This window comes from Biomphalaria glabrata, chromosome 12, assembly GCF_947242115.1.
Source record: "Biomphalaria glabrata chromosome 12, xgBioGlab47.1, whole genome shotgun sequence".
Taxonomy (NCBI): Eukaryota; Metazoa; Mollusca; class Gastropoda; family Planorbidae; genus Biomphalaria; species Biomphalaria glabrata.
The window spans coordinates 14,029,629-14,042,028 of record NC_074722.1 but is presented as its reverse complement, the minus strand read 5'-3'; the positions used below and the strand labels follow the sequence as shown (position 1 = coordinate 14,042,028).

Below are 12,400 nucleotides of genomic sequence, written 5' to 3'. Positions count from 1 at the left end.
AGACAAAAACATGACATAAGAACTAACAATATATAAAAGAAATATATATTATATAAGCTATGCTTTAGATTATTACATAATAATTATTAATATAAAAAAAAATACTGACCAATTGCAGGGGATAAGTTACTTCTACATGAGATATTCTGACTGGTACCTGATAATTATATGAAAATAAAACAATAGATTTTAAAATACCCTTCAAGACAAAAAGTCTAAATAGTTTAATAAGGCCATTTATAAATAGCTAACAAAGCAAGAAGCAGTGTAAGCAATACAAATTAAAATGATCTTTTGATCATAAGTGCATATCACAAAACCATCATTAATGTGAGGAATGTTTTTTTTTAAATCAATTAATTTTAATACCAATTGAGTCTTGATAGATTAGTTTTGTTTTCTTCCAAGGTCAAACAAATAACAAAGTTATGCAAAATGAAAAGTAAAAGTAGTGTTTTTGTGTGTGTGTGTTTGTGGTATGTGCCCTGGACTGTCTTCTCAATGGTACCAGGATCAAACACTGTCCACTGCCATCACCAGCAAAGTTTTTTACTTGGATGTAATAATCTTCAATTCTGAAGGAACTTCTAAAAAACAATCTAATAACAGGCTATATAACGGTTAATTAATGTAATTCGTTTATGATCCGTTGATCTTTGCTAAAAGTCTAGTCTACAAAATTATAGATAAAAGATCTAGACTATCTAGTACATGATTAAAACATAGAGATCTAGTTGTACTAGATTTAATAGATCTGGATTTTTCTAAATCAAGCTCTTTGTCGAGATTAAAATTATTTATAGATTCTATATAATCTATTTGGTCCAATATGGAAATATGATTTTACATAGGCCAATATATCTTACCTAATATATTACTTCAAAAAAGATGCTAATTACATCCTACGCATTTCACGAGTCAATCTAGTCATGCATGCTAATCAATGACTTAAACTTTGCCAAGTCATTGGTTTTCCTGGCTTATTCAGGCAACAAAAGAAGGAGCACTTGTACAAATTTGTTCTAGCATATGGAATGTAAAATGTGCCACTATCTTTGTGTCTTTCTGAGTATTTCATTAGGTTTTGTTTTCTATTATTAGTAAATTATGGTTAATTTAGTGTTTAATATATTATGTATAACATAACTACTTTACTTTTTATTCTTCTATCCTCAAGTGTATCTTAGTTAAGTGATTTTACTAATGGTGTTACTCTAATCAAATCAGAAATATTCACTTGTTATAAATATCACTTCTCTATTTTGTATTTGTTCTAGTTTCTTTATGTTTTCTAGAGAAGAGTAGTAGAGTTCAGGGATCTTCTATTACTTACACTGATTTATATAGTTCTACGCTAGCCGGACATTACCCATGGCATGCAGGCCTTAGTTTGTGTTTACTAATCTTGTGGATTGGATTTAGATGTATGTTAAATTTAGCTAATTCGCCACGAAAATAAAAGTAGTTTTGCAAAAATGGGTTTACCCATTAGGCCAATACAAAAACGAAAATCGAAAAGGGAGCGCGAGATGAATAGAATATCAAGTACAATTAAAATGGGTTTACCCGATTTGTTAAATGAAGGGGATTATAAAGTACGTCAGGACATCTAAATTCACAGATATAAGGAACGAATTTATATAAAAATGCTTTTGAAACACAAATCAATAAATATATTTTGTATTTTTATGTGTCAAAGTAAAAAAGCTATCCGTGCAAAGTGTTTTAAAAATTAGACCTAGATCCTTTAGATTTAAATATGGCCTAGATCCATGAAATAGTAGCCTACCACTTTCATAGCGAACAGAGTTGGGCAACTTTTTTTTTGTTTTGTTTTTTTGTTTAGTTTGTTTTACAATACATGCGTGATACGTTACAGTTACAGTTAGTACCCAAGGAACATTTATGCCAAGTTTTATTGGTAAAACTTCCCATCGAAGGCATACACGTACAATGATACATACGCCTTACATTCTGCACTTTATAGTATAGATAGTAGGCCTATAGATATCTAGAATAGATATTCTATCTAGTTCTAGATTCTTTACAATTAATAAGACAGTGACTGAGTGAGTATTCAGTAGAGAGTAGACTCTAAGTTTTCTAAGACTGGAGATCTTGTCTATCAGTATCATCTAATTATTAAATCTGCTACTCAGGCCTACTAGTCTAAGACAGTCTTGTCTTGAGTCTAACTAAGTCTAATTTAAATAAGTTAAATAAGTACTCTAAGTCAAGTCGTAGAGTCAAAATCGAAGTAACATAATTCATTCAAAAAAAAAGTACATAACAATAATATAAAGACTTTAAAGTTAATTAAAGTTAAAGTTATGATAAAGTAAAGTTCAAAGAATTCAAAGATCTATCTGAATAGTCTAGATTTAGTTCATCTAATTTAACCGAAAAATAATTTACCTTGTTGAGCTGATGCAATTTGTAAAATGTAAATGCATAAATATAATAAAGTATAAACTAGATCTAATGGCATCTTATTGTTTTGGCTTAACATTTCTTTCAATTGCATGTTCCGCCATGTCCAAACAAAATTGGTTGTTTTGGTTTGGTTGCATATAAATGTTGGACTGGAATATGAAATTTAAACTATAAATTCTCAATCGTTACCAGAATTTACTACGAAGTAATATATATTATATTATGATTTGAATCAAACCAATCGATTTTAAATACATATAATTTGAAAAGCATATATATATATATATATATATATATATATATATATATATATATATATATATGGATGGATGGAAGCATGGGCGTAGTCGGGGGGCGGGGGATGAACCCCCGAAATACAATCCCTGGAGTTTAGTGACTGATTTTTTGCTTTGATTTTGTTTATTTTAGGTGAGATTTTAGTACTAAACCCTCACTTGCCCCAGCACAACCAATAGAGTTTTGAGTTTAAAACCCCCTACTAGGTTGATTTGCAGTTAAATCCCCCTCTTCTATAAAACAAAACAAAAACAAAAAATGCAAACGACAAAATACCGATATTCCAAGAGCATAGGCCTACCTAAGGAAGATTTTGATTTTAAAACCCCTCCGAAATAACAATAAAACACCCTCATAAATATAATACTATCCATTCATCAGTCACCAGAATCTATAAGCGTAGCCAAGAGGGGTTCTGTGTTAAAACCTCCAAAATTGCGGGGTTTTCAGCTAAATAATACCTCTTCAGTATAAAAAAAAAAAAAAAGAAAAAGACACACTAAATTCTATGGGCGTAGCCAAAAGGGTTTTGAGCTTAAAATCCCATTCAGCAGGGTTTGAAATAAAACACATCTTCAAATAATATATATATATATATATATATTGTTGTAACTGATCTATGATGCTGGTCAGTGTAGACTCTGTGTAATCAACCGACTCATGCGACACAGGCCTGTGTGCTTAAAAGGGACGGATGTAGGCCTAAACATTCTCCGTGTAGGTCAACGGTGTTTGGGGTTATCTGACGATGAACTATGTGTTGTTTCATAAAAACAAGGTTGTGTATAACTGTTCTATTCAGACCTTGACTTCTGCCCATTTGTAAAGTATTTGATTGTTTTCTCTTCATTATTTATTACACTCATTAAAGTGTCTCGTTCTATCAGAGCCCAAGTTGTCTGGTTCTTGACTTAGCCACATTGTTTTGTCAAGGGTTTATAGAGAAAAGTAACAACTGGTATCAGAAGTGGCACGTTTTGATGGCTTCTATGAAAACCCTTGAACAGCTTCTTGTTAAGGAACTGAAGCGGGAGCTCCGCGAGCGTGGGCTGACGTTAGGCGGAAACAGAGATGCCTTGGCAACACGTCTCCGGCAAGCCCTGCTGGATGAAGATGAGGACCCAGACACATATTTGTTCGAATTAAAACCGGATGTGGTGGAGCTCATGATTGCAATGCAGGTACAGATGAACTCGGGTCAGAAAAACATCAAAGAAAAAGACAAAATGGATTCGGGAATCAAAACCGAGTTGTTGACCATGAATCAGCGCATACAAGGCATGGAGGAGACAATAAACCAAAGAATAAACACCATAGACGAGCAGATGAAGCAAAGGGTTGACGCTGTGGAAAAGGCCATTGAATAACTAAGTACAAGGTGAACAGACCAATTTACTGGAGACTAAAGTTATGTCATGTGTACCAGAAGTGTCTATGAAAATAAATCCTCCAGTTTTTGATGGTTCCGTTTCCTGGTCTGTCTACAAGCGACAATTCAACGCTGCAGCCTAAGTGAGCAAATGGAACAGCAACAAGGAGAAAGCGACAGCCCTTTTACTAGCCTTGAGAGGAAAAGCTTCTGAACTTCTCCAGTCCATCCCGAACCACCAAGATTACGCTGCTCTAGTCCAGGTTATGGAACTCAGATACGGGGACGAGCATCTACAAGAAGTTTATCGAGTCCAGCTGAAGACCCGTCAACAACGTCCCGATGAAACATTACAAGAGTTAGAGACGGACATAGAGCGCCTAGCCCATCTTGATTACACATTACAAGAGTTAGAGACGGACATAGAGCGCCTAGCCCATCTTGCTTACACATTACAAGAGTTAGAGACGGACATAGAGCGCCTAGCCCATCTTGCTTACCCAACAGCCGCACAAGACTTTTTGGAAGTAATTATCACAGATGCCTTCAACGATTCACTTCGAGACCCAGAGCTGAAGAAAGCCGTCAGAATTAGTGGCAAGCGCAAAGCATGTGAAGCTCTGGTGTACGCTCTCTCATACGAAGCCGCTAAGAGTCATCTGAGAACGTTCATCAAGTTTGGAGTCTGGGAGTCAAGGAGGAAGATCTTACGCAACTCCTTAGGAGGGTGACAGAGGCCCTTGATGAACGTAGAACAACTCAAATACCAGAAGGTCAAAGGTGGGCCCGTGCACGTTGTTGGAACTGTGGTGAACTTGGCCATCTTCAAAGAAATTGCACAAGAAGGTCTCATAGACAAGCAGTAGCCCAGCACCGAGCGGAAACGGATGCAAGACCATGTTCCCACGACTATCAGGGAAACCAGCTCTCGCCGGCTTCGAGGGGCGGAAACCGGCGACCCAGAAAATGAGAGCCCCTGCAACCATCATCCCAGTCGCTGTGCTAGGGCAAAGTAAAAGTCTTAGAGTCAGAGGGAAAATTGGGCCTCAGAATTTTCGTTTTCTCCTAGATACTGTTGCCTCCCGATCAATTATTCGGCCTGATCATGTGAACAGAAACAAGACAACAATGTAAGGGAATACCCCCCCCCCCCCCGAAAAAAATTCTGGCTACGCCCATGGATGGAAGGCCAACTTATTAGCTACTAAGCTATCCAAGTAGGCCTACTTCCACTTAGTACAATATTCTTCAAAGTCGTTCCATCTGAGATAAATGGTAAATGATAATTTATATATATTTAACAGTTTCACTGTTTTAAAGCCTTTGATTTACTAACTTAAAATATACGCCTACATATGAATAAGTTCTGATTTGTAAAGTTAATTTCCTTTTCTGAGGTTTGTACTTCTTTCTTTCCTCCTTTGGGATTGAATGTGCCTGCTGTTGTGGACGGTCTTTGAATTGTAGCACCAAACTGTTGGTAGACAGCTAAACAGCAGTAGGCGTATTATATTGTAACTTAAAAACTTTGAAAAAACTTGAATAACGTTTTTTGTGAACAATATTTTGTATAACTTTTATTACAATATATAGACACTTTTTAACTTGATATGAAATAAATCAATTATAACCGGACCCATATAACGAAACATAAAAATAGAAATTAATGTGTAAAGATCATATGTAAGAAGCGATGTGGCTATGTTTTGTATGTTGAGAATAGATTGTGAGATTCATAATAAGTCTCAAGAATAAAAACTTAAATAGGTTTACACATGACAGCATAAAAAACGTTTTGTTGCAAAGAATAGCTGTCAGTGTATATTACGTATTTCCCACTGAGTTCCAAGGAAGTATCTAGACTACTTGTTATCAATACGAAGGGCCATATTATGAAGCCTTTGTTAGTACAGTCAAGAAGTTTGAAAGCATTTGTTGATTTTTTTAAATAGGAATTTGTTTGTATCAGTATTCAGTAGAACGACCTGTACCTCCACTATAGATACGTTTGATCCGTGAATTCTAAATATAGTAGACCTTCAGAATAAAACGCTTTTGCCTTGCTCCTACCAACAGTCCAAAAAGGACCCACCCTGTGACCAATGAAGCCTTCTGTAACGTCTTACAGACACACACACACACAAACCGTGAAAAGTGCTTAGTCATTGCAAGTAAATGGTAAAGAATATTTGGGCAAATTATTTTTTTTTAGATCCACTAAGTGGGAGAATGATGTATTTATGTTAGTTATATTAATGCATTCCTAGAGTACTAATAACAACGAGCAATGCGAGTCTTGAAAAGGGCACAAAGCACTGATTCTTGACGCAAAAACTCCGCCTAGCAGCAATACAAAGACTTGCCTTTATTTTTTGGCAAAATATTGAATTTGAATGGTCCAGTTCTATTTATAAAATGTATGCTTCATTTTAGCACTTAGCTTCACACTTGTATCTCATTGGAAGAATTGGTGATGAGTCAATCAGGGCTTTGGCTTTTATATTTAGCAATGTCTCTTTGGTGATTAATAAATTCATGACATTTATAAGCACTATTTTTTTTATCAACCTATGTATGGTAGAGCCTCTATATAGCCAATTGGTTTTGAACTGTCTGTAAGCTTACTTGGAATAGCGTCAGAGTTGATTTTCATTGTTTGTACACTAGAATTACTCAACTGATTGGGCGTAGCCCCTTGTGTGAGTGGGACAATGTACTATCAATGGGTGCGAATATTTACTTTCAGGACCGAAAAATCCGTTTTATTTCCATTGTAGTTATGCTTCTTTGTTTGAGTATTAATCGTAAAACGTCAACATTACTAATTTTGTTAAAAAAAAACTACATAGATTATTAAATTAATCATTTCACCTTACAGTTGGAACTTCATAGGCCCTACATTTTTCAAGAGATCGACTCAAATACTCTCTATTAGAATAGGGCCTACATTTCTACCAATTGCAATTCTAACCATCTTTCTCGCGTACTGATTTCTAACGAATGTCTTACAATCGTTTTTTTTTTCCGTTATCCAAACCAGCAGGCCTCAAGAAATGTTGATGACGATCCTTCCCATTCCATACCTTGGTGGGACACATGTGCCTTCGACGTCTCGAACAGTTCAGTAGTTAGTACATTTTACACCTGCACTTACACCTGACGCCCGGATTTAAAACTGCTTTAGTTCAAATGCGGGAAATAACTTGGCGCCCGGGAGAGGGGAAGGAGAGAGGCTCTGACAACCCTCTAGCTAAAAGGAGGGGGGATAAACGGATGTATCTTTCTGGAAGGGGGGCATAAAAAGTTCAAGACTTAGGCCTAAAAACACTGACGTGCACTGACAGAACAGATATTAGGTTACTCGAGTCTGGAATTCATCAGCACAGGATATAGAACTAAAAGCTAGGTAGTGGAATTATATAACCCAGCCTATCCAATGGCTCAACAAAGACGGATATGAAACAGTGTCCGTGCTGTTTTTGTGTTAATAGACAACTAGACGCATATAAAAGTCCAACTTTCCTAGATAAACAAGAGGAAAGTTGCGCAATAAGAGCGGTCTATGTGCAGCCATATGTCTGTGGGCCAGGGCTATAAGCCTACACAGCAATAGATGCAACTAATTGTTTCTAATTGAAGAGAGTGAAATTCCAAGTGTTCAGAATGTTTATATTGCAACCAAAGTAGACTAAAAGTGGTACTGGTACTCTTGGTCATTGGTTTCGACTTTATAAACCTGACTTCAAGCAACAAGGAGGCCTATTTCTATATTTTATAGTCTCTAAGAAACAGATATTTTGTAACAAATTTACTCATATTTAATATCAACATTTATTTAGTATCATAATTAGTAGGCTATCATAGCAACCGATTATGCCTCATATTCATTTCTTTTTTTTTTTATAATTTGATTTGACTAATATGGGGTTAGCACAATAGACTAGGCCTATAGGCCTATATGGTTAGCACCAACTCCAAACTAAAATCATTCAAAAGTTGGGAGGGAATTTCGATGTAACAATTATACAATTTCTGTGAAAATAATCCTCAATCTAAACAATATATTCATAATTTAACCCAGCGCTTTTCAAACGTTTTTTAAACAAGTAAAATGAAGTAGCCTACAACTACGAATGTATGCAATATACACACTGAAAGATAAAATTGATAACACAACGAAAAAAACAATCATGTAATAGCCATTATGTAATAGCCATTGTGTATTAAAAATTAGATCGTAATTTGTATAGAAGGGATAGGAGAACCACGTGGCTAAATGTTGTTTGTTTACGATTGGTGAATGAGGTCCATTGTTAGCAGTCATTCTATTCTATATGAGATTTTTTCTAGACTTCATCCTCCATTTCCAACACTGTATCTTTGTGAAACAAGTTTGTTTGTTTCTGCCTGTCAGTTATCAAGTCTATATACAGAAATACACTTGAAGTGAATTCCTAATCTAGTGAAATAAAAACAAGCTCAACCTTCGCACTAACTTTGGCGTGTTTGAAAATACTGTCTCCACGTTTTCCATGATTGGTAATACTTTCTCAATTGTAAACTATGTGAATATTATAAACATGCAATGAAAAGTAAATAAATAAAAATCATAAAATTGCTTTTTAAAAAATTAAATCACACATTTATTTTACACTAAATAAATAGGCTACATTTGTAACAATTCAATGAACATCATGGATATTAGTTCTATACATTTTGATAACCATATCATTAGCCAAATCACATTAACCTAGACCTATGACAAAAAAAATTTACGGTTGGGGGTCGCCTCCTTGTGAAAAATTGTATTAGGGATTCGTGGATCTAAAAAGGTTGAGAGCCGCTGGTCTACATGGTTATTTGTTAGGTACTCTTGCCAGCGTAGGCCCATTATGGAGTGAAGGCACCTTTGATGGAATCTCTCGAGGAGCCTTAGAAGCCTTCTATAAATCACACAGATATTAGAGCCATACAAAAGTGTTTAAAGAACCACTGCTTAATATGCGTAGTCGAAACGACTAATCCGATATACTCATAAGAAGGCTGCCAAATGCGCTTTGGCTTTGGCCAGAGGTTTGTTTATGATGGCTAGAACTTTCAGAAAAGATACAAAGATATGCCATCGTCGGAGACGCGCTCTTTCTTTGGGTCACTCCGTCCTCCCTATTGTCCAACATACCAGACTCTGGCAAAGGAAAACAAGGCAGCCGCCTAGGGCATCCAATTGTTAGGGAAAAAAATTGCGAGACCTGGATCGAATCTCAAACATTGAAGATATCCATGTCTATTAGCCTAGCTTTAAGTCTCTACTATAAGAGACTATCAATTTTAGAACCCTGTTGCTTTCTATTGGTAAATATGTCAAAACATTTTTTCGAGTCTGTTGCATCAAATGCAAATGAAAAACGGAGAATGCAAAGAGATGGTTTATTACATTTCGTTACTCAGCAGCATTGATGGTTTCAACCATATCATTGAAATGGCGTTATTATATTTGCATGGTGTTAATTTTAGTTTTATTTGGGGCCACCATATTCACTTTGAATAGGGCCTAAAATTACATAATATTATGTGAGGGACATTCGAGGTAGGCTACATTACGAGCAGGTTCGTCTGTAACGGCCATGATCGTCACAAGACCATCTTCGAACGCTGGACCATTTTTATTTGTCAAATAAACGTCGTCCGCATGACGAGTACAACATTCAAAACCCTTCCCACAATTCTAACGCCAGAAAGTCGATAAGAATCACAATAACGGAAACGTTTTGAACTGTAGTAAAGTAGTAACACTTTAGTTCAAGCATGTCAAACTCATTAAGGTGTACGGGCCACATAAAAAAACGTACTATGACCTGAAAGGCCGCAGCCACAAATCAGTTGGAAAAAATAGCCTATTAGTTTTATGTAAATTACAATACAATAGAATACAATAATTAACGAAATACCTGTCTCTTAGTTAGCCAAATTGTAGATCCCAAATGAGCACAGAAATTACTATGATTAGGCATTATTTTCGTTTTTCTGATGCTTGACATCTTTTCTGGAAAAACAAGTTTATTAATGTCAGGTTGAAGTTTGTTTGATACTGACACTCATCATTTATGGCAAATTTTGATCAGATAATCTCGAACAGTGTGGTGTTTTGTAGAACTGTTATGGAAAAGAACTGCTCACAGATATCAGTGCTTGCAAACATAGCAAGAATTCTGGCTGCGAATTTCCGCAATTCAACGTAACGTTCAGGTAAATAACTGTAAAACTTTGGTACAACCACTTCTATATACTTCGCTTTCAACAAAGAATCTGACTGCAATTCTATCAGCTCTAGTTGCACATTATCAGCAGCATACAAACAACGAAAATTCTTGTTCGTGTGAAACGAAATCACGAAAACGATCATTGAGAGCATCTACTAACGATTCCAGGTGTAAAATATATTTACCAAATGTTGTAGCCGTATTTAATCTTTTTAATTCCTGACATGTTAAGAAGTGAACAAGGTTTCTCTTGATATTTGGTTTTATCCACAGTCGTAACCTTGCTTGTTAAATCGACCACCGGCGGACAATGGTTATGCCTATGCATGCGGCCCGCGAACGCACGCTATACATTTATTCGAAAGTAAAACAAAGTCTCTTGCTGTAAATATATAAATTTTTAACACATTAGTACATGTAACGACGTCGTCATTTAGTATCTCTGTGTTTTGTATTGTTGGGTTAATCTCCCCTGATTTTGTGCTTGTTTTTGGTTTCGTCCCAAATGGCAGCTAAGTCATAATAATTTAGAGACGAAGTAATTACGTGTTGTTTTAGTCTAAAAGTGTGTTGGTTCAATGCTTGCTCTTCTTCGTTTAACTTCTGGAGATGTAATATGGCTGGAAATGACGACCAAATTAATAGTGAGTATGTAATTTTGAATACCGGTGGCTGATCAATAAAGCGCTTGGCTTCTGAACCAGGGGTCCCGGACTCGAATTCTGATGAAGACTGGAATTTTTAATTTCGGTATCTTTAGTCTGAGTCCACCCAGCTCTCATGAGAACCTTACATTAGTTTGTGAAAAGTAAAGACGGTTGGTGGTTGTGCTGGCCACATGACACCCTCGTTAACCGTAGGCAACAGAAACAGGTGACCTTTACATCATCTGCCATATAGAACAACAGGGTCTGAAAGGGGCACTTTACTTATGTAATTTTACTCATATTCAAACGCGGGTGGAGAACTATATAAGAAATATTCTTTTCTTTCGCCGCCCCACCCTTTAATCAGAACGTCGCTCCCCCATTTGAGGGGATTAGGGGCGAGTCCCAAAGTCTGAGAAACGCTGCTGTTTAGGATGCATTTATGAATCAGAGTGTTTAAATCTAGATGAAATAAATGATTTTGATTTCGATGTCTGCATAATTCGCCATTGCAGTAAACAACACAGAGGAAGCCGGACATTTTCTCACCTGTAGTCCAATGCCAATGGATACAACCGCAAACAGGACGTATCCTGCTTTTTGGCGGACGTCTGACAACCCTAACCAAGTTCTAAACGTCACTCAGTGGCTCGATCAAAAGATGTCGTCATACTCGTGGTGTGTTCCATGTTACATTCATGTGTTTGCAAATTAAAATGTAAGATTATCAACATACAGCGCATAAACCTTCGCGTTGCTAAGTAAATCTGCCCGGGCAATGAAATATTTAGGCTGTCAATACAATAAAAAACATTATTGTTAAAGAAAACTTTAATTTTTATATCTTCAGCTGACAATATCGTAACTGTAAAAAAAAAAGGGTGGGGGGATAAAAATGTTACGTTTCAACTTTAAAACCGTGTGAACGTTTTAACCAACACAACATTAAAACGAATGATAAATACATAGAAAAGTATGCCTTTGGAAGAGAACTTGGCTGTGGCGCTCTGTGCATTTTAATTTTATTTTTAAATCATAGAAATTATATGGATTGAAGCTGAAGTAGCTTTCCCCAGCCTTGTAGGTCTCTCCTCTCTCAGCAACATGAGCTCCATTTTATGCGCTTTATTAGGGTTTAGATGGAAGTGCCGTAATTTTCTTATAAGACTGACCAGATGGGGACTGACCAGATGGGGACTGACCAGATGGGGACTGACCAGAGTGACCAGATGGGGTGGCTGATAGTGGTCATTGACCTGTACTTGTAAAGGCTAAACCTGAGAATGTCGTCAAACTTCGGTTAACTTTAGGAGATGTTACTTTGGTTAATTTGAGAAGTTACTTTGATTAGCTTAAGGAGATGTTGCTTCAGTTAAACGTGAAACATTTTCGGA

At 36.2% G+C, this 12,400-nt stretch overlaps 2 protein-coding genes across 3 annotated transcripts in view; one reads left to right on the top strand and one right to left on the bottom strand.

Annotated features, from left to right (window-relative positions):
* The window catches only part of LOC106075235 (tectonic-2-like), a 28,841-nt gene extending 26,268 nt beyond the window's left edge, over positions 1-2,573 (bottom strand). For both annotated transcript variants that reach the window (XM_056006389.1, XM_056006390.1), the window contains exons 1-2: positions 2,416-2,573; positions 110-157 (exon numbers count right to left, since the gene is read on the bottom strand). In XM_056006389.1, coding sequence (XP_055862364.1) covers positions 110-157; positions 2,416-2,524 — 157 coding nt within the window. In that variant the 5' untranslated portion in view covers positions 2,525-2,573. The remainder of the gene's footprint in view (positions 1-109; positions 158-2,415) is intronic.
* Positions 2,574-3,710: 1,137 nt separating this feature from the next.
* Positions 3,711-4,097, top strand: LOC129922127 (scaffold attachment factor B2-like). Its single transcript, XM_056006780.1, has one exon. The coding sequence runs from the start codon at positions 3,711-3,713 to the stop codon at positions 4,095-4,097; it is 387 nt and encodes a 128-aa protein (XP_055862755.1).
* The last annotated feature ends 8,303 nt before the right edge of the window (positions 4,098-12,400 follow it).